The sequence below is a fragment of the Gallinula chloropus genome, assembly GCF_964237585.1.
Source record: "Gallinula chloropus genome assembly, chromosome: 2".
NCBI lineage: Eukaryota > Metazoa > Chordata > Aves > Gruiformes > Rallidae > Gallinula > Gallinula chloropus.
In genome coordinates, this window is record NC_140086.1 from 141,987,193 (window position 1) to 142,014,889 (window position 27,697).

Below are 27,697 nucleotides of genomic sequence, written 5' to 3' on the forward strand. Positions count from 1 at the left end.
CAGTGACTCTTCCCTTAAAGGACGTTTTTTTGCCAATGTATAATCAGTCCAGTCAAAAACACTTACGACAAAGACTTCTGCCTAATTTGTTTTCTTTATTGTTAAAAGAACCTCTCCCCACAAAAAAGAGTTAGTGCCTCATTAGATACTGAAATCAGTATTTAATACTTAATTAAATTAATACATCAGTGTGGAACTCAAGCATATTAATTTTCTTAGCTAGGAAGAACTTCAGTGCATTTTTAAATTATGTCCTAAATTAACATGTAGTTTTGCTAGTATTTGTATACAGTTGATAACATGATAGTTTAATTTATATGTGTTGTCTTAGATTGACTACTGCTCATCTTTTCAAGTTTCCTACGTCAGTTCTTAAACACGATGACTATAACATGCTATCATTCAACACTGGCTGCTATCTCATTTAGATTTAAATTCAGTTTTGGGGGCCATTTCTTTCTTATGCATTGGACTATTGATTCTCCATCTACCCTCCAGTTTATCAGGAATTTGGTAGAAGAAATGACACAAAATTTTTCAGTTGTACAGAAATTGCTGAGTAAACATGGTAACAGATTAACCAGAGATTGGCAGTGGTTGACTTCATAAGATATTTCCCAAAACGTCCCATGGGAGGAAGTCATTAAAGGAATAAACATACGATCATACAAGGTGTTAAGTGCCCTCAGCTTCTAGTGATGTAAAGGAAAATTCATGGCAGCTGATGTTTTCCTGACTAGGGCTCCTAAATCAAGAAATGGATTAATCTCAAAATCATTCGCGCATGTAGTTGTGAATTTAACACTAAACACAGAAGCAAACCTTTTAAATTTTAACCCCAGAAGTTACAAGGCGGTATATGAGAACTGTGGGACAGAAGAACACTGCACAACAGAAGAATATAACCAGGGTTGGTTCCACAATGAAGTAGAGAAATCTTTGGAGAATATTTATTTTTGCTGCAAATGAAAATTTCTCATGAATTTTTCATGAAGCCAACTGTTGGGGTTTTTTGTAGTAGAAGTGCTTTTTTTCCAGTAGAGGGCCACATAATTTTATACATCTAAGTGATGTAAAATCTTTGGGCTTCAAAACATTTTCCCTGTAATAGAGCAAAGTGGATTAATAGGAATCTGTTTATTTCACTTTCGAAACTTGCTTACTTTTTAACTGAATTTCCTAAGGAAATTCTGCCTGTCTGTCTACCTCCACCAAGAGACTGCCAAAGTAGATTTCAACCCAGTCCAACAAGGTATAGTCATCTTTAAGTATTGTTTACAAATGTTTCATAAAACATTCAGTTAGAGGAAAGAGATGCTCTTAGTGTCACTGATGTGGCTGCTGTGTGAGGTCTTTCTTATCAGACCACAAAGACTGGGCAAGAGAGAAAATTTGAATGCCTGAATCACAATAAAAACTTCAGCTTGTGCTTTTACCCTTTTAGACACCCAAGTCAATCACTGTGAGATCTTCAGATTTCAGGACAGCAAGTTTATAGATTTCAAAAGTATTTGTTCTCTGTTTGAAGAATAACCATTCTATGCTTACAAACTTAATGTCTGTATCTTGATCTATTCCACAATAAATTTGTCTGCTTGACGATTTTTTACACATTAATAGTTTCTGCTTCTTTTGTGGAAGTCAAATGGAGTTCGGTGTGTAGTACTTGTTTATGTTAGAATGAAAAATACATGTATGGCTTTGTGTTATCTTGTATTTCCTTTAAAAGGAGAATAGGGAAGCACAGAGTTCATTTTTGCAGAGTACTGGAAATGAAGAACTGAAGACTTTATCTTACTGAGAAATCCACAGCTATGCCATTTAGTAAGGCTTGGACCAAATAAACTAGACTGCCAATTGCTTTTCTTGTTTTGTGTCCTGCAACAAATTGCCTGGTGTTACTGGATTAACAAGCAAAAGATTCTCCCACCTTGTTGTAGATGTATTAGTGTTTCCAGTAATACTCTCACAGCCTCCTTGGTTCTGAAAAAGTGACTCTCATGGTCTCACTGGGGAATAAATACCTTTGTGACTGTCTTTGCAGCCATTGGCTGAACTGCTGATGGCTGTTCTGTTCACTGCTTATGGTTGCAGAAGGGTGCACTAAGTGTGTTGGAAGTGCACATATGCCTAGATATTTTTTACAAAACAATTCTCTGTTATAGCAAAGCACTGCAAAATTCATATGCTGCCTGTCAGGTCATGACTTTGGATTTCTACCTAAATATTTCTACAGACTATACCCCACTGTTATATATAGACACATTACTTCTCCTTCCCTGACATACACTGGATATTTTGCCAAGACAATTTCTGCCAACTTACCGTCCTTGTTCTACTCTCTATATCAGTGTTTGCTAAACCCATCTGCTGATTATAAATAAAGTGTTGCAAGAATCATAATTTATTTCCACAACAACAATATTCTGTTTATTATATGTTTATGTGGCACTCCTCCCAAGCCTGAATTGTTTGCTGAACAGCAATGTGGTTATTGGCAGTACTCTGGTTGCTGTTGTGTTGAATTTTTAAAAGCAAGGTTTAAGCATAAATCATTTACTTTCACAATATAATTTTCTCAATTTTCTTTGCTAATCTAGCAAAGGGGGCCTAAGCATAAAATACCTTAGATATATCGAAAAAAATTACCCTCTGAAGTGTGATTTGTAAGCTCAAGTTTGTAACATATAGATCTATACAGTATAAAGGGGGAAGAGAAATGCTGACACGAGTGTAAAAAAAAATTATAAAGAACACCTCTGCAGAGCTTACCTTTTCATATGTGTGCATATGTGTGAGGAAGTTAAAACTGTTCTGTGGCAATTTTTAATTCTGTCTTTTCACACCATGCAAGCACTTGTTAGCAATGCAGTATTCTTCAAAAGAAAAAAAAAGGAGTTTCAACTTTCAATCATACATGAAGATCATTATCCCTGTACATATTTTTCAGCTCTGCTGTTCTTCATGAAAAAAGCATACCTAATTAATTTGTTTGTTAAATCTTTCCTTATAGGATTTTCTGTCTTTAGTTAAGAATAGAATTCTGAAACTCTTCATGGTAATTTTTTTCTTTTCAGAGACTAATGTGCCTATTAGATGTCCTGATCAATGGATGTCATATGCTGGTCACTGTTACATAATTCAGAGGGACCCCAAAATATGGAAAGATGCCTTAACATCTTGCAGGAAAGAGGATGGGGATCTGGCAAGCATCCATAATGTTGAAGAGTACAGCTTTGTTATTTCCCAGCTTGGGTACCGTGAGTATTATTTTACAAGAACACACATATATATATATCTATGCTAAGAAAATAAAATTTTGAATTTGTCTTACCTGTTGATAAAAGGAAGAACCTGTTATGTTAAAAAAGAAGAAGTCCTGATAACAGGGTGCAGTAGGAATTAAATTTTAAATTCCAAAAAAATCTTTAGAAGAAACCAACCACAGAAAGAACACAAAACCCAAACTGTACTGTCACAGGAAAGCTGTGATCAATGTGAATTGCATCAGCCCCAAACCCCTATTCCTTTGCCCTCCTTCTACCTCATTTTGTACAGATTTTCAACGTTTTCAAAATCTGGAAGGAGTTTTACTATTGGTCTGCAAAGATAGATGGAGGAAAGCAAAGTCTGTTGATCAATGACAGTTTGGGGAGATCTGGGTCCTATTACAGCACTGCTATGTCCTCATTTTGCAAGTCACGCTGCTGGTGTTTCTTCTGAAAAAAATACGCTGTCTGTCCCAGTATGTGGATTCACATATGCCTCAAATTAATTATGGTACTTAGGTTCTTGGTTTCTGAGTGCACATTGGAGCTGCTGCAAGGCAAGTTAGGCTACGGATGCTGTGTGTTCATTAGAGGAAATGCAGTAATTCTGACCCTGAGGCAGTTTTGTCGTTGCTATTGCTTTACATGAACCTGATTTCTCTCTCCGGATCAACTGATTGCAGAAACATGTTCACACCTATGTATATTTCTTTGCAGTAACTGATCCTGTGTGTGCTTCCAGTGCCAGGGGAGCGTGAGTTAGTTTATGCTTCCCTGAAAGAGCAGTAAGATGCTTTGACCTGCCATGTAACGGCAGCCTTGGAGTGGCAATCATAAAACAGCAGACATGCTTTAGTTCTGTATCCTAGCCAGCTCCATGTCAACTTGTGATAGTCCTCACATTCCTAAAAGTGTGATTTCTTGTTCTTTCATGAACAACATGAAACTTTTACTCTTTCAGAGGAAGTTATTACAAAAGGTAGAACTTCTTGATGAGATATTAGGACATTTGAAAGAAGTTATGCTCAGACGAAAATTAGTTGTATTTTCACCTTACTGCTTGGAAATAGATTTTTCGTAGCCTAATGTCTTCTCTGGAGACCTTTCCTGAACTGATTGTGCTGCACTTTTTTGTAAAAGTGAATGTTTCTGAAAGACAAATAGTCCTGAAGGAAGCCAGGCTTCTCACATACGGCACAGACACTGCAACAGAGTTTTGAAAGCATTCTTTTCAGAGGAGTAACATTGGAACAACTAAAGAAGCCTTTTAAGGCAGTTTACAAGAGTATCAGATTACCCTTGTTCACTACTGAGATGAGAACACCATGTATTCCCGTGCCCAGAAAATCTTGCCTGCATCAAAACTCTGTTAAGTACTGTAAAGAAAGAACAATGTACAGTAGCATGATGAAACAAAGGAAGGGGTACAATGAGATTAATATTGTCATAGTAGACAAGCTTTTGTTTGTATCACCCACAAAGGAGAACTTTAGAGAGGAACATGAAGAAGAATAAAGAAGTGCATTCTGGATGTTTACACAGAAGTCCAGCATGTGATATGGCACAAATATGGCCCAGTGCATGCCTGAGAGAGTAGGAAACTGTTTATTTACAAGTGGCAGGGGCAAAAATAATCTTGATGTTTAGTCACCCAGCTTTAGAGATGATTGCAAAACTCTGTGACAGCATTTCTTCTTCAGAGGAGAAAATATTATGTAGGAAGAGGCTTCATAGAGCCAGGAATTGCTCTTGGCCTTTTCTGATTTGCATGGCTTTTTTACATGACTTTGATGTAATAATTTTATTAAAGAATGCTGTTTATTGTTCATATTATGGTGGTAATTACTGTTCATATTACCATGGTGTGAGCCCACCACTGTAGGACCTCTGATGATGGATGAGGCCTCTGATGTGCTAGGTGCTCAATAAAAACAGAGAGAAAGATATCAACAGATGACTAAACTAGAAATTCGAGAGCATGGATGGTGGTAGCTAAGGAGGTGGAGCTATAACAAACTAACTCATCATACTAAGGAGAGTGTGATGGGCAGTGGAATTGGAACAGGCTTCAATTTTGGTAGCAGAGGAGTTTTTAAAGGAGGGTACTGAGATGTGAAGTTGGAGGACTTGTGAACATATAGACCAGTTTGGAAAAAGAGGTCAAGGTGGCTGTTTGAAAATGAAGTCCTCCTTATTGGGGGAGAGAGATGGTAAGGACAGTATGGATGAGCTGTGGGGACTGATCATACTTAGGTATAATAAAGATGACGACAAGGAAGGGAAAGAGAAAGGAGAGAGAGTTGACTCCATTAATGTGGCAGTCAGTTGGGGGTATAATTTTTGCAGCAGCTTGCTTGGTCAAAATGGGCAGCCTCCATGTTCCTGTAACTAGCAGATAGGAGAACTGTCACAGAAGAGTTTTAAGTTGTGGGGGCATCAAAGAAAACCTCCATCTGAAATGTGTTAATCAGAAATGATTGCACTGGAGGCACCAACTTCTGTTTTACAGGCACTTCTGTTGCTAGTGACAGCAGCAATAGAAGAGAACCAGTTCCACTGACAGACCTCACTGCTGCAGCTGGTGTCCTTTAGAGTGCACTCACAATCCCATTTTTAATTTCCGTGGGTGATTTCATTGTCAGGCTAGCTGCAACCGGCCTGGATAGAGGATGTTGGAGAAAGACTTACACAAGTGGGCAAGAACTATGGTAACAAACCAAAGAGGAAAAAAACCTCTGACTGCAGTAGATGGGTTGTAGAAATTGGAGGTCATAAGCACTGGAAAAAAACCTGTTAAAAAGTAATTTCTCTATAATTCATAATGAGTAAGTTCTAGTAATATAATAGGTCATACTCTGTGGAGGATTCAGTGCAGACTGGGTTGTTGGAGAAGGGACACAGCTGCACAGACCTGCTCGAGATGGCATAAGTAGGGTAAAGGTTGGTTCAAAGTCAGTGTGCCCTTGGGACCAGCTGCAGGCAGTCCTGTTGTCTTAGAAAGAGGTCTTTCTCATAACAAAATGCAACAGAATGTAAGCAAATGTATAATAGAATGTAAGCAAGGGCAGGACTGCAATTGATTAGCTGGACCAATGATGAGCTCGGCTTTGCAATATTCAATGAGCTAATTAACTACTATATTTAAGCTATGCTTGTGTGATTAAAGTTTGAGACAGCCTGACGAACCACTTGGTGTCCGTGTCTTCCTTCTCCGACAATACTCTTCTCAGAGAGACTGCTATCTAAGGAAAGGTCTGTGCACGTAGTTCATCAGTCTGATCTGAGTCATAGTGCTGTGGACAAAAGGAAACATCTGCTGCCTTTAGCATAGGCTGGATGAAAGAGTACGAATAAATAATTATACAATAATTAAAAAAAAACCCCAGCAATTCTACTGAACAAGGTAATAAAATCAGTTCTAGAGAAGAATACCCTTTGATGATGGCATATAGGCTGACTATAAATACCTAAATTTTTAATCCTCCTTATTCAAATAGCTTATTTAGAACAAAACCAGGTATGAACACTACAGTAGCAATGTGTTAGAGTGAAGTATTTTAAGCACAGACCAATCAACCTCTGAGAAACAGCTGCTGCAAAGCAACATCCTTGATCAGTTCTGCACTTTCCTTCCAGCTGAAACCTTGCAGATAACTCCATTAACTGTCAACTGGAAAAAGTCTAATGACTACATGAGTTGAATACTAAATGGAGGAGGAAAAGGGGAGGTACTGTTTCATTTAGGTGTTTATTCATATCTTGTTACAAAAGTTTAGAGCTGGAAAAAAGGAATTAATCTGGTTGTTTCGCAACATAATTCAACAAAGAGTTATTTTGTCTGTTTATACAAAGTGAAATACTCCTACTGTATTGCTAATAAAATGAGTTGCCTTTCCTGATGACTGGAGTGGGTATATGAGGAAAGTTTTGCCCTCCTTATGAATCAGGGAACCTTTCCTGTGAATTACCTATTAAACTTCTTGAAAATAAACTGTTTTCTGTTCCATGAAAATAGAAGTTCACCTCATACAGAAGGACTGCTATCAATATAATCATATGTTTTAGAGCCAGCTGATGAGCTGTGGATTGGGTTGAACGACCTCAAGGTTCAGATGTATTTTGAATGGAGCGATGGGACACCTGTGACCTACACCAAGTGGCTTCGTGGAGAACCCACTCATGCAAACAACAGGCAAGAGGACTGTGTTGTTATGAAGGGAAAGGTAAAGTCACGTAGTTATTGACTTAGTTATCTTACAGTTGCATTTATTCTTTGAGCTTTCTTCTATGCAAGACTGTAAAACTAGAGGATATTACTATTTGAGACTGAGAAAGAAATGGTAGGTGATGATGAGATCGCCACCAATGGACTTGCCTTGCTTGCAGTTAGCATAAGACAAAGAAGACACACCTGGTGTTTTTCATTGTTGTAGCCAGTAGTGTTGAGCTTTGTGAGAGTTTTTGCTGGAAGTGGGTTTTGTTGAGGCTCTTGAGGGCATTGAATATTGTAGCATAAGGGACTGTGTATTATCACAATGATTATTTTACAGTTTGGGGTGGGGGAGAGAGAGGAAAGGAAAAAAATATAGAAAAATTGCTGCCAACTGCTATGATTTTATTTTTACAAAAGTAGAGTCTTTAAGGCATAGGTGAGACAGTGCTTTGCACAGGGCTTTCTTTTTCTGTCCTCATACCTTAGTTCATCTGTTGAAACAAAATATATGTAATATATAATGGGAACATGGCAGGAGGTTCCTTACTTTCAGTACAGTTCTGACTGAATGTCATTGTTCCTTTTGAGAGTCTGTAGTATGAGGAGAAACAATGCTAATTCTAACTTTGACAAGGAACTTTTCGCATCGTCAAAGTTCTATATCAATATTAACTAAGGAATGTAGTCCCCTTGTTTTTTGAGTTTTTTTCTGTTGCAACTGCATTTCTGTGGTGAGACATGGCATCTGCCTTTCCTCCTGCATGATTAAGAAATAAGTAGTCTTCATAAAGATAGTGTATTGCTGTCACCTCCAAAGGTTTGCTTTTCAGAAGGGTGAATAATCAAAGAACATGTAAATCAATGGTGAATCAATCCCAGTAGAAGTGATGTTGGAATGAGGTTGGAAATAAATACTGAACTTAGGTGTAGATTTTGCTTCTTTGAAAGCTAGCAAAAAAGAATTGAATACTTAAAAGCATACTACACCTTTTTTGAAGACTAAATCCCACTTGACTGTGATGTTCTGTTCTTATGTTCAGGATGGATTTTGGGCAGACCATTCTTGTGAAAAGAAAATTGGCTACATCTGTAAAAGAAAGCCTCTGTCAGAAGCTCCTACAGAAGACGAAACTATTGACATGGGCTGCCAGAGAGTAAGTGAAGAAAAAGCTGTCTGATCTGAATAGGATGCTAGAAATGATTAAGGGGATAAAATGCCACCTTGGTGACTGACAAAGGAGGAAATATGGATTCTGTGTTGTCCTCCTCAGAACAGTCCCTTCTCATTTCTATGGGAGATAGAATAGGTGATATATATGAAAAAATCTAGGGTCTGACTGTCATTTGGCTCTTGATGCTCCCTTTTTTCCAGAACTTAAACCAAAACTAAAACCTTTATCATGCCATTTTTCCCTGATTGGCATTCAAACCTTCCTAAGGAATTTGCTTGCACCATCATTTCCTCTTCAGCTCTGCCTACAATTTTCATCACAATTGTTCAAAGCAGGGAGGGTGTGCTGTCTACATACTATTCTCAAGGCTTTGCTGTGATCTCTGGCAGTGCTCTCTGAAGAATTTGTTACGAGTGCCTGAGTAAAATTAATCTGTTGTGCTCCTTCTGAACTGCCAATGGATATGGTGTTTATTTGGTAACGCTCACCTTCTGGTAACATAACACAGTAAATCTGAAAAGCCTACTGTAATTTGTAATGTCATAGGGAATCTTACTGGGTTTTTATTTTCATAAGTCTGCAGAGGAAGTCTTTGATGTTTATTCCTAGTATTGGTAAAAGAGTACCTCGGTACCTTACAAATACTTACAACCATTGGATAAGATGGTGGGATCCTAATGCTTATGGATGTTATCCTTGCCTAGAAGACTAAGTGCATGCTTGTAGAAAGATTTGTCTCATAGGTGAGAAACTGAAAACCATCTGAAATTTTTTTAATGAATTGTGGCTGGTCACAGCAAACACTCCCTCTGTAAGCATATTCCTGAGTTAATGACATTTGAATGAGAAAAAATTAGAAGAGAGTGTCAGTGCTAATTAATAATAAACAAATTTGTTTGAGGTGCAATCCCCTTTGTGAAAAGCCAAGCTGAAATTTGCCTCTCAAGACCATTCTCATGACTACCCAATGCCTATATGCTAGTTATAATACTATACTTAATACTAGCGTTGTACAGAAAAGCCTTTCATACATTTATAAATGTAATGAGTTATTAAAAATTCATTACATGTTAAAAATTGTTTTATGAAACAAAATTTTAAAAAATTTGATCCTGCCTGTTTCCAGTCTGACTTTTTCACCTTAGTTGTCCTTTGTCTAGTGGTTAGCTGGCAGTGGTATAAATCTATTTTTGGTTTGTTTTGGTTTTGGTTCTTTTTAAAGACATCTAGAAAAACTGCCACCTATGTGATCACTTAATGTTTATTTTGACAGGGTTGGAAAAGACATGGTTTTTATTGTTACTTCATTGGAAATACATTTGTATCATTTCCTCAAGCAAATCAAACCTGTGGAAGGCATCAGGCCTTTTTAGCAACTATAGAAGACAGGTATGTAACAGTTTACTTGTATGAGGGGATCACATGAGGCTTTAACATCTTGTGTCTTCTGAATATCAAAATAAAGACTGATCTGGACAAAAATCTTGCTTGAGAAGACAGCTATCTGTAGATACAGAATGTCTCAGTTTTTGCTTTGTATTCAGTTTACAGTAAAAATGGCTGTGAGAGCAATATTGATATAGATGGTTATGTCAAGGAAAAATTAGACTTATCTTTTCTGTTTTGTTAATTGTAGTGGCCTGAGTATGACTTTTCCTTGATGGAGGGATGCAGAATTATTATTAACTGAAAAGGTATAGCTCTGAATTCCTTTCAAAAGAATTCAAATGAGCAACGATATAATTTTCACCTATTTGGACTTCTCAGAATTGAGATACTTTAAAAAAAAAATCAAATTAGAAACCAAACGTTGATAAAAGTGTTTGGTACCTGAAAATCAATCACCATTTAGCCATTGTTCAGTGTGTGCAAATTTCTGAACAACTGGTGCATGTTATTGAATATGGAATACTGGTAAAATCAGAGTTAAGAAACAAAGGTTATTTTGCTTGCAGTTGACTCAATACATTATAAATTCTCTTATTTATTTCATTATAATTTAAATAGATATGTAGCACTGTGGCTATCATAAAAATAGTTTCTCATGAACATGGTCTTCATGACTACATCTTATAATAAAAGAGGAAACTTTATTTAATTGCTATGATTTCTTCAGAGCTGTTTATTTAAACACTATAATGAACTATGACAGGTTTTACTTCTACCTACGTTTACTTCCCAAAGAAATGATCTGCATGATCATTCCATCTACTTTGCAGTCATTGATAATTTAGTATCATACTAGTCTAGCCTCTATTTAACTGTATTCAATAATGCTGAAATGGCTTTTCCATTTTTTTATTTGGTTGAAACAAGAAGTCATTAAAATACAAAGGTACTAAAAACTCTCAAAAATACATGGCATATAAGTCACGTCAGGTTTCGTGTTTGCCACAGTTTTCATGTCAGCCTGTGATTATGTCTCTTTCTGGACATCCAAAGAGAAGGCAGAATACTCTGGTATTCAAGCTTACAAAATATCTATTATGTAATGTTTTGGTATGTGCTTTGACTGAGTAACTCCACCCAAGCTATGGTTTCAAGGAGGTGCAGTGATAATTCTGAGAAAATTACAAGCATTTGACAAGTTTTGAAAATAAATCTAAGGGTATTAATTTAATGATTGTGTTCTCTTGAATAGATACGAGCAAGCCTATCTGACCAGCTTAGTTGGGCTGAGATCAGAAAGATACTTCTGGATTGGACTGTCGGATGTAGAAGAAAAGGGAACATTTAAGTGGACTAATGGTGAATCTGTCTTATTTACACACTGGAATTCTGAAATGCCTGGTAGGTATAGCTCTATACCAAATAATGAGTCTGGTGCCCATAATACATTGCTCACTGCTTGAATATTTATTTACTTCATTCTTTAACTCTTCCTTGATGGTATAATGAATAATTTATCTCAAATATATCTGGCTGTTTGCTCAAGCATGATGTGCTATTGCTAACTTCCTGCTTAGTGCTGAAATGATTTTTTACATGCTCTTGGAAAGAAACCTTAAATTGAGATCAAGATTCTGATTTATGTCTGTTCTGTGAGGGTTTGTGTCTGTACCACTCTGGAAGAGCAATCTCTCTAGGATTCTGTGTCCTTCTTGCAAGCATTACCTCTCATATTGCGCTTGCTTACTATATGTTCTGAGGTGTGTGAGATGACAGCATACTTAAAGCATCTAGCATCTCTGCTCTTAGAGAAAATGGATTGTAGGAAAGAACAAGATACCCAAGGGAACATTTATATTCAATATTTTTTTTAGATGCTTTTTTTTCTAGATTAATTGGAATTTATTTATTTACAGTTTTGTTGATGAAAACATTGCTTTTTTTTCTGTTCTAATAAAAATATGGGTATGGGAGGTCATTTCGTCTTGGACGTGATCACATCAGGAAAAGAATGGTTGTCAGCCTTCAGGGTTCTGGAATGTTACATTTGCTTCTCAGGACATTCTCTGATTCTCTTTCTTTTCAGTTCCTAAATGCTGATTTGAATGTTTCAGGTGGAGTGGTAAGGCTTTGTAGACTCTGAAGCCATTACTAGGCTCATATATCACAAGTTCATTTTTGAAAATCTTTGTCAAAATAGACAAATTTGAGAAACTAGCTCAAACTGTATCTTATGTTTTAGGGGAGAATTTCTTGGATTGCAGGTTACAATGTTGCTAGTCAGCCACTGGAAGTGATTTGCTGTGACGTATGATTCAGTATCTCAGATATGGATGAACCATAGTGCTTTATTCTTTTTTTCTTCTTCATGAATTAGTATCACAGAATCTTGTAATGACAGAATGGCTTGAGTTGGAAGGGACATTTAAAGATCATCTAGTCATGCATGTGTCCTCGGTCATGGAGGGGACTAAATAAGCTCTAGATAAGGTGGTTCAAAGTCCCACCCTACCAGAACTTGAACACTTGCAGTAATGGGGCAACCACAACTACTCTGGCCAACTTGTTCTAGTATTTCACCACCCTCATCATAAAAAAAATACCCCCAGTCTTTCTTATGTCCAATCTAAACCCACTCTCTTTCATTTTAAAACTGTTGCCCCTTGTTCTGTCACTACAGGCCCTGGTAAAAAGTCTTTTTCCATCTTCCTTATAAGCCCCTGTTATATATTGAATGGCCACAAGAGATCTTCACGGACCCTTCTCTTCCACAGGCTGAACAACCTCAGCTATATCAGCCTGTCTTCTTCCTAGCATTACCCCATCCCTCTGATGTTTTTCATGGCCCTCTTTTGGACTCACTCTAATATCAAAAACATTTTTGATTCTGTAAAAAACTTAATTTCCATCAGGATAGAATACAAAGTTTTCTAAATTCTCATGACCCTGTGACTGTTGCTTTTTGTGAATTTCTGTTTACAACCAGGAAGAAAACCAGGCTGTGTTGCCATGAGGACTGGAATTGCAGGTGGATTATGGGATGTAATAAAATGTGAAGAAAAGGCAAAGTTTCTATGCAAAGTGTGGGCAGAGGGAGTGACACTTCCACCTGTTCCTACAACAACCCCTGTTCCCCGATGTCCAGAAGGTTGGGACTCAAACAGCCGGATCAGCTTCTGTTTTAAAGTATGTTGCTTATTTCTGCATTAAGTATTTTCTTTTTGCTCTACATACAAGCAAGAAAAATTGGTGTACGTATGTTCAAACTGTTTCATAAGCTTAATTACAGATTATGTGTAGAGATCTTGTTCCTTTCTATTGAAATCTTTATGGGTTTGTTTCTTCTGTTAAAGTCTGTTCTTCAGGTCTGATTTTCTGATCCTAAATTCCCATTCTTTTAAGACTGAATTTCTCATTCTTTTAAGATTAAAAATGCCTTTCTTCTGGTTCTTTTCTTGCAGCAGATACTCCCGTCAGGAATTCAGCTTGCTAACTTGGCTCAAAAACACTTGCACTAAGGCTGTGTTTCACCGAGCTGAACACTCATAAATCCTATATTCAAAGTTTCTGTAATCCCCGGAGAACAAGTTAATTGTAAATGAATTGCTGATGTTTCCAAATCTTGCGATCTATATGGTATATTTTGTCTGATTGCAAAATGCTTTCTTTAGCCTTTTTCAAGAGGAGAACAGAAGAAAACATGGCTTGAATCTCAAGAGTTTTGTCGAGCTGTAGGAGGAGATCTGGCCTCTATTAATGGTAAAGAAGAACAGTATGTGATATGGCGTTCTATTGCGTGAGTATCTGTAGTGTGGTCATCCAGTCACTTTAATTAGCATTTCGATCTTTCTTATTTTCAGGAGTTGCATTGATCTAGACAACCTTGGTCAGTATTTCAATCTGAGTTAATGTATAATAGTGACAGCTAGCAGTGATTACCTTTTAATTAATTTCCAACCTGGTTGCTATTATTTCTAATAGATTTAAGAAGTAGTTTTAGAGAAGCTTATTAATTGTTGTGAATGACAGATTATTAAAAATATTGTAATCACAGAATCAATCACAGAATCACACAAGGTTTGAAGATCAAGTCCAACCATTCCCATCCTATGCTAAACCATAGCCCTAAGTACCTCATCAACCCTTTTTTTGAACACATCCAGGGAAGGTGACTCAACCACCGCCCTGGGCAGCCTGTTCCAGGCCCTGACAACTCCTTCAGTAAAAAAAAATTTTCTAATATCTAATCTAAACCTGCCCTGGCACAGCTTCGTGCCATTTCCCCTTGTTCTATCTTCTATCACCTGGCTGAAGAGACCACCGCCCACCTCTCTACAACCTCCCTTCAGGTAATTGTAGGTGGTGATAAGGTCTCCCCACAGCCTCCTCTTCTCCAGGCTAAACAGCCCCAGCTCCCTCAGCCATTCCTCATATGATTTGCTCTCCTTCACCAGCCTGGTTGCCCTTCTCTGCACTTGCTCGAGGACCTCAATGTCCTTTTTATGGTGGGGAGCCCAAACTGCACACAGTACTGGAGGTGTGGCCTCACCAATGCCGAGTACAGGGGCACAATTACCTCCCTAGACCTACTGGCCACACTGTTTTTGATACAATCCAAAATGCCATTGGCCTTCTTGGCTGCCCGGGCACACTGCTGGCTCATATTCAGCCTGCAGTCAACCAACACCCCCAGGTCCTTCTCTTCCTGACAGCTCTCCAGCCAGTCTCCCCAAGCCTGTAGCGCTGCATGGGGTTGTTATGTCCCATGTGCAGCACTCTACACTTGGCCATGTTAAACTTCATCCCGTTGGTCTCAGCCCATCAGTCCAGTCTGTTCAGATCAAGATCCTCCCTACCCTCAAGCAGATCAACACTTCCTCCTAGTTTACTGTCATCTGCAAACTTACTGAGGGAGCATTCAATCCCTTCATCGAGGTCATTGATAAAGATGTTGTACAAGACCAGACCCAGGACTGAGCCCTGGGGGACGCCACTTGTGACCGGCCTCCAGCTGGATTTGGTTCCATTCACCACCACCCTTTGGGCCCATCCATCCAGCCAGTTTTTAACCCAGTTGAGGGTCCACCTGTCAAGGCCAGTGGCAGCCAGTTTCTCAGTCAGAATGCTGTGAGAAACCATGTCAAAGGCTTTACTGAAGTCCAGGTAGACCACATCCACAGCCTTCCCCTTGTCCATTAAGCGGGTCACCTTGTCATTGAAGGTGATCAGGTTAGTTTGACAGGATCTACCTTTTGTAAACCCATGTTGACTAGGCCTGATCCCCTGGCCATCACGCATGTGCTGCATGATAGCTCCCAAGATGACCCTCTCCATGATCTTCCCCAGGACTGAGGTCAGGCTGACAGGCCTGTAGTTCCCTGGATCCTCCTTCCAGCCGTTCTTATATATGGGGGTCACATCTGCCAGCCTCCAGTCAAGTGGAACTTCCCCAGTCTGCCAGGATTTCTGATAGATGATGGAAAGGGGTTTGGCTAGCACATCTGTCAGTTCCATCAGCACCCTCAGGTGAATCCCATCTGGCCCCATTGACTTGTTAGTGTCTAACTGGCCAAGTAGGTCACTAATCCTTTCCTCCTTAACCATGGGAATTATACTATTCCTCCCCTCTCTGTCAGCCAGTCCTTGAGAGGGAAGGAATAGCAAAATAGTAATGATTTTATTAGTTTTGCTTTTATGTTTAAAATTCTTATAAATGAAACTTATTTTTTAAATTTGATTTTATAATTTAAGGAACAATGGTTATTACCATCAGCATTTCTGGATGGGCTTGTATTACTTGAATCCTGATGATGGCTTTGTCTGGAGCGATGGATCTCCAGTGAGTGATTTAATTTTCTACAGCTGTTATTTTGCATTCCCTATGCTTCACAAATGTGTGTGGTGTATGTGTTTCTGTGTAATTTTATGCTTAATCATAACCCTTTACTGTGTCATGCTCATTTTAGGAGAGTTTTTTAATAGCAATTTCATGGATTGATTTTTGTGGCTAAAAAACCCTGGTTTTTGATAAATGGGCATTGAATTGACAAGAAAATTAAATTCCTTTAAACTAAAAGCGTGTTCTGATACATGCGAGGATTTTTTGAGTGAAATAATCCATCTTTAGTATTTATCTTTGCTAAATACATCTTTATCTGGAATGGCCTGGACTCTATGGAGCTGAGGACTGTTGTTTTTTGCCAGTGTGACTTGATTGCACTTTAGAGTAAGATATGAAACTGTTGAAACAAAAGCTTTTGGACATGTGGGTGTACTTCATGCCAGGTTGGTCAAAATATTTTGGTGGAAGTTTACCATAGAGAAAAATGGAACTTACAATTTATTCAGAAAAATTAAAATCTCAGTAATATTTTTCTGAGAAAAATCCCAACATTTTTGTTGTGTCTCAATATTGTCCTACTATTTCACTATTATGGGATATTTGCTTAATTTAATATCAACATGTAACATGTCCCATCATTGTTACTAGATGAATTTTATAGAATTTAGGTCCTATAAAAAATGTCAACTCTGACTGAAAACAACTGGTACCTAAGCTGCAGTCCAGAGGCAATCTGAAAAAAAAAAGGTTGAAATGTCAGCATTTGCATGGAGTGATTCTTGTTTCCTCTTACCTAAGTTTTTAAACTGACACTAGGAACATATTGATGACTCTTTCCTTTCTCCATTATTTTCTTTCCATGTAACAGAATCCTCACAAAACCTTTTCTGTCATAGGTGAGGTATGAAAACTGGGGCTTCGGAGAACCCAATAATTACCAAGGAATTGAACTTTGTGCAGAGATCAGTGGTGATTCCAGCATGCTTTGGAATGATAGGCACTGTGATTATCTATATGGATGGATTTGCCAGATAAGAAAAGGTATCACTCCTGCATATTAGCGTAGTGAGAAAAGATTTTAATTTTATTTTTTCCTTAACATTAAGAAAAAAAATAATTCCAAACCTGTTTATGAGAATGATAATTCACATTCCACAGGGAACCAAAGCAGTACAAGAATTGCCATGTCTTCGATGAAGTCTAAGATACAGAGCCTTCAGTAGCCTTCTGGGACGTCTCACCAATCTTTCTCTATGGCTCCAGAAGGGAAAATATGATGCTCAAAAAATGGGATACATTACTTTGTATATTACATTTATTTTGACTTTTCATTTAGAGAAGTTCATGCCTTCTTCAACAAATTTGGGTTTTTTTTTTCTGAGTTGAGTTTCAAATTATTAGAAAATAATTTGCAAATCATTTCACGTATTCAAATTTGCATGTGTTAAAACTCCCTCCTTTACTTGGCCCATGTACTGTTCTGTCAAATAATCAAAACTGTAGTTGCAAGTTGGAGCCTGGTTTCAAGATACTTTATTTTGTTTTGATTGGGTTTTATATCCACATATATTTTCTCACTAAATTCTACTGAGTTCTGAGTTTTGATGCTTTTTATTTTCTGAAGACATCAAGACAAAATGTATAATTTAAGCAAATCTTGAGTTCCACAGGCAGTGCATCCACCTAAGTTTGAGTATTTTAGAAGTGCTCATTTAAATATTTTACCACATTTGTATATTGAGAGGGAGGGGAGCAAAATAAAGATGCTGCATTAGCTTATTGATAATAAAGTTCTAGCTCTGCTTTATATTAGTAGAAGAATTTCTTAGGCAGAGAATTATTTATTGTATATCAGTATCTGTGAGATTACATTTTACCACAAAATAAGTTATTTAACTGATAAATACAGAGATTTCCTGCATTAGAATCTGTTTTTCTGAGATGCTAATGATGCCATCTAGGATGCAATCTCTATGATGCCATATCATAAACAAACAGGGGAATTCCTTAACCTGAAATCTTTTTGGAAAGAACCAGTTAATTTCTTGGGATCTTTTCCACTGAATTTCCAGGGAAATTTTTAAAATCCAGATAAAAGTTTCTCTTCAGAAAAAGATGGAAAAACCCCTCACTCTGTGGTAGCTAAAGCACGGTAGAAGAAGATAACCCAGCCTGCATTACTACTGCCCCTGGTTTAAGCCAGGATTCATATTTACGTGACCAAGGGAAAGGAGGGAGAGGGAGATACAGCACTGTCTTAATAGAGTTAAAGCTTTTGGACATGTTTTTATGCATCCAGTGAATACAAAAAAATTACTTAATACAGGTAAATTTCAAGGTATATAATACTTTGCACATTAGGAATAACTTATATTTAGACCCTTGGGGAACAAGAATATTTGTTTAGAATTGAACAGTAGATTAAAAATAGGAGATTTAGGCTATTTAGTTCCTTCTGATTTCTGTTGTTAAATCCATTGCTAACTGTAAAGTTCAATGTAAATAGAAAAAGATGCCTATCAATCATAGTAAATATTTTCTCTTACAGCAGAGAGTGTAGAATCATAATAATTTGTTTTTCCTTACAGGTGCAAGTGTAAAGCCTGAGCCAACAGAATCTCCTGCACCCAGTAAGTTATTGCTATTACTGTTTGTGTGTGTGTATGTCTAAAAATATTTTAAAAATTTTACTAATGAGAGTGTCTTGTATCTCAGGAATAATATCGTTAGTTTACCATTTATCTCACAGAATACCAGACTACTGAGGATGGGTGGATTATAAATGGAGACAAGCAATATTATTTCAGCACAGAAACTGTTCCTATGGAAAAAGGTCGGGAGTTCTGCAACAGGAACTTTGGAGACCTTGCTGTCATTGAGAGTGAAAGTGAAAGAAAGTTCCTCTGGCGATATGTAAGAAAAATCATTAATACTATGGAATAAATCATCCAAAACAAGTGAGCATGGGCAAAAATCCTTTTCACCCTGGTGTTGTCCCTGCAAATTTTGCAATAATGAAATTGCAGTAGCAGTAAGCCATTTTAATATGAAGAATAAACTCAAGGGGTTTTGCTTGTTTCACAGCTGAGATGAGGACAAATTTGGTTTGGTATTTTGTATAGAAATAAGCACAGTAAGCATTAAACATTGTTATCTGCTTTTCCTATTCATTGTGGCAGTAACACCACATTATATCTATCTGCACCTAGTAATGGGTTAAGGTAAATCTCAATGCTTACTTTTGATTGATCTGTGGCTTCATTTTGGCAAGAAATAGTACATCTGTGATCTGTGATTCTGTAAGGCAGCTGAATTAACTGTAAGTAGTCTTATCAACAAATAAACTCATGATATTTTAAGTCATGGAACAAACTAGATATGGTCTCAGATCATTGGCTTTTGATTTTCTCAGTGTATTTGGGATGTAGTCTACTGAGCAGCCTCTTTTTTGTCCTCAAATTTGCCCCTTTGTCTTCTTCTACTTGTGGGGAGAATATGCTTAATCTGGAAGAACAACTTTAGGCATGGATTATGCCGTGAGAAGGAGCTTTTGAATGATCTTTCCTAGGTGGCTGGGATTGATTGCCTGTTTGTACTGTCTTGAGGCCAACTTCTTTTAAACAGGAATGTGCTTCAAAATCGGGTTTGAACCACATCAAACTTCTGATCTGTCTGAAGAGTAGCAGCAAGATGATATAAGGGCTTATATCAATTCAAGTTGTAAGGAGGCTTGTCCCTTGCAAGAAATGTGTTAGATGATGTCCATTGCAGAGACTGTGCAAGAGGTGCTAATTTCAGTGACTTAAGTAAGACTGTGAGAAGTATTCACATAGTGACTGCACCTTTTGGCCAATGCTGAAGTTTGACTGGGTACTGTCAGCTGTGAACTGCTTGAAGTTCAGTTTTGTAGCTACAGAATATAGCCATTCATATCCTCTGTCAGACATATATCACCATTGTAATAGATTTCTATGATAAAAAAGGACATTTATGCGACTTTAATTTTTATATTCTAGATCTTGAAAAATGGCAAAGAGGATTCATATTTCATTGGCTTACAACTGAGTGTTGACCAACGGGCAAGGTAGGCTAACTAAAACTGTTAAGCTTGCATCATGCTTTAAAATAATTTACTGGGCAGAGAAAAGTTAATGAAGTGTTTGAATAAAATTGTATCTGGTCAGAGCAAATGAGAATGTTTTTCCTCTGAATTCCCTTGCGATTTTCATGCTTACTGTTTTTTGATTATTAAAGTTATAAAAATGTTTTCTGTAGTAAATATACCACAATGTGCCATTATATTAAATCCATCTTTCCTTTAATCCCATTCCTGTTAAGACTTGTCACCCTATATAGTAATAGTTATTCTATATTTGAATATATTAGAAAAAATGGTTTGAATTTTGCCTTCATTTGTTGCCTTATTCATGTTCCAGTGATATATAGCTACTGTAAGGATTAAAAAAATATTTCCTGATGATACTGTTGACATTTTGTCTTCATAGAAGAGCAGTTTTTTTTCAAGTAAATGGACTTTCTCCTTGACACTACTAGAAACTAGACTAGATCCATACACCCTAAAACTTGATTTATCCTTTAACTCTATAAAAGCACTTCTTTTTATAACTATGCATCAGACCTGTTAAATTTGGAAAGTTCCGAGTTACTATTTAATTCAAGATTTTGTATTCTGTGGGACCAAACAGGTTAAGTCAATAGAGCATGGATTTTCAAAAAATGTGTCTTAATTTAAACATGGTTTTACTCTCCAGTGGTTTAATTTCATGTTAATTTAGCTCCAGATTATCCAGGAGAAATGCTGCATGTTTCCTAAGTAGAATTCAACCAAATATAACAGAAAAAATACACTGCAAAAAATGTATTTTGGATGTTTGTTCAGGAATTCTAGTTTCCTTTATTCCATGATTGCTATTGAAAATATAAATATATACCCCAACTCAAAATACATGAGATTTTTGGTAGGTAAAAAACCCCATTCTTTTTCTCACTCTTTAACTGAGTGGAACATATTGTATTAAAGGGAAAAATGCCACCTATTTTCTGTTTGTAGAACAAAGATAGCTATTGCCATTATATATCTTCAGGTGCACTGTGAGGATAAGCCAGTTTTCTGCATGTGAGTATGCAGCACCATGTTAATTTTGATATGTGAAGTTAATCTAGGCATGGATTCAGTCCAATCTAGGTCTTGAAATACCTGCATAGATACCTAGTAGTTCTTGGTTTTCCTTACAGTCCACAGTGACAATGAGGACCCTCCAGAGGATAATTAGGATGTTAGGTGGGCAAGATCTGAGGTGTCTGCCCTTTCATTGTTTTTAGAGACCCTAAGATGAATATGCTTTCAAGTGAAGTATCGTTTGTGCTTGGACACACTTACAGTCCAACAGGAATATGTCTCCTAATAAGTGTTTGGTTCCTGTTTATGATTTTGATCTTTATTGTTTATTCTACATGGATATGCAACTTTTTTGATGTTTGTATTTTATCTAATGCTAAGGCACGCTGTCAGAGAATTTTCCTTGTAGGTAGTTTGTCATGCCCTTTTGCTTTGCATGGGGGAAAGATCAAGCAATTTACTAGTGTTACAAATAAAATCTCTTATCTTTGTAATATGCACAGGGAATGTATGACTTGGGGGAAATGGTGAGCATCTGGGATCTCTCATGCTGAAAGGGTGTCTTCCTTGTGTGTTGCCTTGAATGATTATTTTGATTATTGGCCTATCAGTTGCAAAAGTGTCAACAAAACTTCAACCCTATCTCTGTGCAAGGTCTAAGTTTTGTGCAATTAGCAAAGAGGCAAATTGGTCAAAAAACTTTGTACACCCTAGGGTATGACTATCTCTATTAAACATATTGCAAAATTACTTTTTTGACATGGAAGCAATTATATTTGTATGTTAAAGAAGTGTTTTGTTGGATTGTTTTTTTAAGCTGGATGGATGGTACTCCAGTGAGTTATTTGGCATGGGCACCACATGAACCTAACTTTGCAAATAATGATGAAAACTGCGTAGTTATGTATAAGAATTTAGGTGAGTTTCATATGTTTATTCCTGAATTTAGTTATTTGTGTGTTTGTGTCACAACTTTTTCTTTTTCTGAGAGGCACCCCTTCCAGAAGTAGACCACAGTATTCTACTCCTGACTTAAAGGTTTTGTGCTCTTGTGTTTACCTTAAATCTAGCATGGGGAAGCTCTGATGGAGGTCTGTGGTTGTGATTACTGTACAACTCTTATATGTTTTATTAAAATTGGCCTAATGTGCCACTATAAAAATTGATATTTCTAGTACCTGGTACTACACTGCTTTTAACATTCTGTAATTGCAGTGTGTATGAAGTGACATTTCTATGTAGATGCCTGCATAGAATGATAATAAACCAAGAGACATGGATCTTATCTCATCTCTCAACTAGGAGCCTTTTGTGTAAAAATGTGTGAAAATTATTTTCGTTTAACCAGCTCTGGCTATGGCATTCCATATTTTCCCATTTTTCTTACATTCAGGATTTTGGAATGATATAAACTGTGGTTATCCAAATCCCTACATATGTGAAAGGCACAACAGCTCCATTAATTCAACTGTTCCTCCAACAACATTTTCAACTCCAAAAGGATGTCATCCAACCTGGCTTTCGTTTCATAATAAGGTACCCTAACAAATACAGCATGTTGGATGTTTGGCAAAGCATTAAATAGAAAACAAGGGTATTATTTAACAGTATTGTCTCTTACCAAAGCAAAATATTATTCTTTTTTTGCAGAGAGATGCTTGATGCCTGCATGCTATTCTTTGTTTGCCCATCCACTGTTTTTCAGGAAGGGTGTTTTTTGATGCTTCTAATGAAGTGGCAGATGAGCATATTCAGTTACAGTTGACAAAGTCATTCTCTAGTCATCTTTTCTAACCTTTTGATATGCATTTCTTAAAGAGTTTAGAAAGAGTTCCTGTAGTATTGAAGCTTTGATCTTGATGGTTTTTAACCAAACCACAATGCTGTTTCAGTACTGAATACATGTTGTCTTCCTTAACTTGACTAATGTGGTACACTTTTTGGAGTCAAATAAATATACAGACAGACTAGAATCAGTCATGAATAACTTAGCACTGTTGGCTGACTGTCTATAAAAATTCAGTTTTTTGCTAATATTCTAGGGATTTCAGATCAAATCTAGTATGTGTCTTGTTGAACAAAACAGTTTCTTGAGACCTTCAATTTTATATAGAAAGAGAACCAGCACAAAAAGCTCATTTTAAGGTGGATGTGTTTTTTTTACAGATAAGTGCATTATTTACTACCTTTTCTCCATCCTGCTTTGCTTAAAGCAGTGGTTTTCAACCTGTGAGGGATATTGGAGTAAAGATAATATATAGAGAATTTGTTCATATTTTAGTGTTACAAAATATTTGGATCTGCAGAAGATGAACGTGTCACTTGGCATGCTGCACGAACAGCTTGCATGAATTTAGGAGGAAACCTGGCCACTATCCCTAATGAACAAGTGCAAGGTACTGTGTATAGTTTTGTAGCAACTAGATGAGATGACATTTAATCTTTACAGTATGGCTGTTGTATTTGTGTAAATATGGACAGGATTTGAATAATAACTGCACATCTGATTTTTGTTCCAAAACATAATTTTTGCAAATTTACTGTGAAATCTTCACCTGAATCCACTGAATTTTGATGTTGGCTTTGATATGTATACACATGTATTTTGTCCTGGCAGCCAGAGTAGTGCTTTTCCTGCTTACATGTGATGCCAGCTGGCCACAGCAAGTTCCATTCCAAATTATGCAGTTTCACTAGGTGGCATTAACTCCCTGCATGGCTTTCCTATTAACTCAAGCAGAACACCTTTAGGATCACAACTTGCTGCCTCTGAGCAGCTTGGGGCAGAGGGTTGACTGCTCACACACCTACCCAAAACTCACTGCATCAATGTACCATTCTTATCACTAGAGGACATAATTTTAATGAACCTAAGAGGTGCATCCCTGACTGGGGGACATGAGCAAAGGGAAATTGCCTCATGCTTGAACAAACATGGCATGCACTCAATTTATAAATTGGGGAAGATTTTGCTACATGTTAATAACACCCTCTTTTTAGAAATACTGTTTTATAACAGCGATGAGAGACAGATGTTGCACAACACGTACTGCTTGTGAACTCAAAAGAGCATACTGAAAAATGAACCACTGTAAAACTAGTTTGTGTTGTAGTCTGAGCAATTAAAGAGTTTACATTTAGACAGTTGACGTGAACCTAGTGCTACTTACGTTTTCCACATGTGAAGAGATGAAGAATCATCCTTTCACTTCTCAAACACTGTCAAATTCTCATCCAACGTAATTTCTGTGGTACAGATTTCAGCTGTTTCATGCAATGCAAGGGCTTGACTTGTAGGGAAAAGACAAACAAGCCATGAAGCCGTTAGCACAAACTGTTGGTATTGCTGGCAATGTAAGCATAATGGCTTGAGTTCCTGTTACAGTATCAGACAGGACAGCCATGCTCACATTTGACAAGGAGATATACAAGTTTAATTCCTGGAAGTGTAAGCTGCAGTCATTTTAAAAGACTAAAGGAAGGTAAATGGTTGATAGAACAGACAGAAATTAATCTGTTGTTTGTAGAGAAGAGTGAACTCATAACAATGATTGTAGCAGTTGGCAAAAGCCATATGCTCATTTTATCAACGTTTGTTGTACTGGGTTGATGAATGCCAGCTGACCAAGCCTACTCTATTTGTGAGCTAGCCATGTTAGCGAAGACACACAAGCATCTTCCTGGATTGTGCAAATTGTGGTAATGGATTTGCTTGTGATGATTAGTTCTACTGAGACTCATTTTGAAGCATATCTCTTGTGCATTCTGCTCCCTGCTAAGACGGTGTGAGCTATAGCCCGGTGTTCTAGGTGAGAGGAAATGCTCTCACAGTTCTGTAGCAGCACCTCTCTGATGTCGTTGAGGGGGTAACCACTCTGGTGAAATTAAAAATATATGTGTGCCTTGCATGGCTGTATATTTCTGTAAGTGAACTGTGGGACTAGGATTCAAAAACATTATAAAAACCATTTCTGTCATGCTTTTGGGATTCATCCCAGTACCAGGTTAAATACTCAGCTGAAGTATTTCGCTTGAAGCTACAGTTATACATATGGTATATGATGATGATGATAGACCACCTCCTTTTCATCTTACTTGTGTTGTCACCAATGAAGTGTTCTGTATTTTAGAAAAAAAATACTGAATTTTGCCAATCTCAGTGAAGCTAGACATTTCAGTTTTGCCTTCATTTCTCCTTTTCTTGCTCCCTTCTTTTACTCTAGCTTTCCTCACCTTCCATATGAAAGATTTTGTTACTGATACATGGATTGGATTAAATGATATAAATCATGAACTGAGGTTCCTCTGGACAGATGGAACAGGAGTTTACTTTACAAACTGGGCCAAAGGTTTCCCATCAGGACATATGGATTTATACTCATATGATGGCCAGGTAAATAACAATCACAAATTCTTCACTGAAATTTGATTTTTAGAATACATTTATGCATTTTAGGGGAGTTTGAGACATGTTATTGCTTGACATTACTTTCATACTTTTATACATGTGAAACATAAATCCAAATAGAGTGAATGATATTGAGCCCTTGGGCTGTTGTTGTATTAGCTGGTGACAGGATCTGTGAAGTGTTCACATGAAAACTGTATTCAGATTTCAGTTCTCTGTCTGTGAAGGCTACACTGCTTCTGTGTTCATGCCATATTCCCTGACAGGCTCTGGTAAAGGGGCCAGTGGGATCCCTGTCTTGTGACATTTGCTCCAAAAGCACATTGAATGGGCACATCCTCTCAGTCCTCTGATTGCGTTAGAGCCTGAACTTAGCAGGTTTCTCTGCTGGCATGCAGCTTGCGAGGGGCACTTAAAAACATTTCCCTCGAACAGACACATCTTACAAGTACCAGCAAATTCTGTTAGTCACATTTGCGGAAATGAGATGCTTCTATAAAAAGACAGCCATTCAGTTTTTACAAAGAAAACAGCAGAAAAGCACTTCCCCTATTCCTCTGTCATACAAACTGGTCTGATAGGGAACTCTGATCTTCTGTGTTTACATAGTTCTGTGCTACGGAACTAAAACACATTATAATACTAGCACATTATAATACTGTTTGTCTTGAATGGTATTTTTAATGTAGAAATCTTACTTCTATGTATAATGTCCTTTTTCCTATTTTAGAAAGTAGCACAGAGGGAGAAAATTTGAGAAAATTCAAAGTTCCAAAGGGAAAGAACATTTCAAATCTTACTTCAGGGAGAAAATAGATATTTTCATCTTTTAATAAAAAGTAGTATGATTTCTATGAAGTCTGTGAAAACTAAAAAAGTCACTATTGCGTAAATTTCAGATTTATTTTTAAGTTTACTTGACCTTAGCAAAAAATAATTAACCCTATCTAATACAAAATACTATGCAACTTCAGTGGGAACGCATTAAATCTTGGTGCATTTCGCTCACAAATGAAGTGCTTCTCTGTGCATCCGCTGGACAGCAAAACCAAATAAGTAAATAGAATAAAATAAATACGGATGCTTCATTGTACAAAACTACTTGTGCACATGCACCCTCTTCCATTCATCGCTCTGTTTAATATGTGCTAACACAGGTTCCAGCTACGGTGTCCACATCAGAGAAGTTAAAATGTCACTGTGAGGGTAGAATTGACAGATCAGTGGCTGCTTTGGGCAGGAACAGTTATGCTGTGTGTGGTATTACATCTTGCAACAATTTCTGGGGCAAAGTTAACTAGTTTTTAATACAATAGGTGATTTCAATTGTCTTTAAATTGTCTGTGGTTTTCCTGTTATTTGTGCTGTATGCCTGGAGATACGAGGTACAGTCTGCTTATGCACACAAGAGACAGCAACATTAAGAAATTTGTGAAGTGCAAGAGGAACAGAACCTCCACATCATAAAACATGGGCTATTAAACATTAGAAAGATATGAGAATAAAACTACAGCATTATTTGTGTCTGAAGATGTAAAAAGGGGGACAAAAGTTTTGTATTTGCTTCTTCTAGTTATTTGTAACTGGTTTCTTCTCTTTTTCCCTCGAGGCTGATTGTGTTGTCATGAGAAACAGTCCTGTTAAGGAAGCAGGGAAGTGGGCTGATGAGAGTTGTGACAACAACAGAGGATATATATGCCAAATCAATGCAGGTATTTGTCTTTTTAGTTAAAATCCAATCCAGTCTTACGGGTTTTCAGGGAATTGCTTGGGTGTGTGTATTTCAACATTTCACTTCCAATATGCATCCTGCATTTTTCAGGCAGGAACACAAAGGTTATGTGTGTCAGAGGTCCAGTTAGAGTCACTACTTTCAGCTGACTTCCCAGTAACTGCCCTGCTACTACCTTCCTGAGCTGAAGTTTGTACCTGCATCTCTGGGATTAGTATGACCCTTGACATAATGTTTGTTCCATGATTTTGTCTGCCATTTTCTGAACATGCTGGTATTCAAAACATGTTCTGGAAAATATTGACCTGTACATGTAGCATGAACTGTCTGGAGTGTGAATGTAAATCACCCACACCAAACTGGAGCTAATTTACTTCTAAAAAGGAAATTAAAAAGCAGTGAAAATTTGGATTTAAATATCTGATTCATTTTTAAGGACTGGTCTGTTGTGGATTTTTCCTTTTCTCTGGAAAAAAAAAATCCTTGGAAAACAGCACAGTCTCTACAAAGAATCACTTTTAATTAAAACATA

General features: G+C 37.2%; 1 protein-coding gene across 1 annotated transcript in view; it reads left to right on the forward strand.

Annotated features, from left to right (window-relative positions):
• The window catches only part of LOC311188922 (macrophage mannose receptor 1-like), a 54,905-nt gene that overhangs the window by 16,296 nt on the left and 10,912 nt on the right, over positions 1–27,697 (forward strand). Inside the window, exons 7-23 of the mRNA XM_084260473.1 lie at positions 3,078–3,260; positions 7,335–7,492; positions 8,523–8,636; positions 9,928–10,043; positions 11,296–11,444; positions 13,030–13,229; positions 13,715–13,839; positions 15,795–15,882; positions 16,782–16,926; positions 18,474–18,515; positions 18,635–18,798; positions 19,902–19,969; positions 21,843–21,943; positions 22,419–22,561; positions 23,307–23,421; positions 25,249–25,418; positions 27,043–27,145. Coding sequence (XP_084116599.1) covers positions 3,078–3,260; positions 7,335–7,492; positions 8,523–8,636; positions 9,928–10,043; positions 11,296–11,444; positions 13,030–13,229; positions 13,715–13,839; positions 15,795–15,882; positions 16,782–16,926; positions 18,474–18,515; positions 18,635–18,798; positions 19,902–19,969; positions 21,843–21,943; positions 22,419–22,561; positions 23,307–23,421; positions 25,249–25,418; positions 27,043–27,145 — 2,184 coding nt within the window. The remainder of the gene's footprint in view (positions 1–3,077; positions 3,261–7,334; positions 7,493–8,522; positions 8,637–9,927; positions 10,044–11,295; positions 11,445–13,029; positions 13,230–13,714; positions 13,840–15,794; positions 15,883–16,781; positions 16,927–18,473; positions 18,516–18,634; positions 18,799–19,901; positions 19,970–21,842; positions 21,944–22,418; positions 22,562–23,306; positions 23,422–25,248; positions 25,419–27,042; positions 27,146–27,697) is intronic.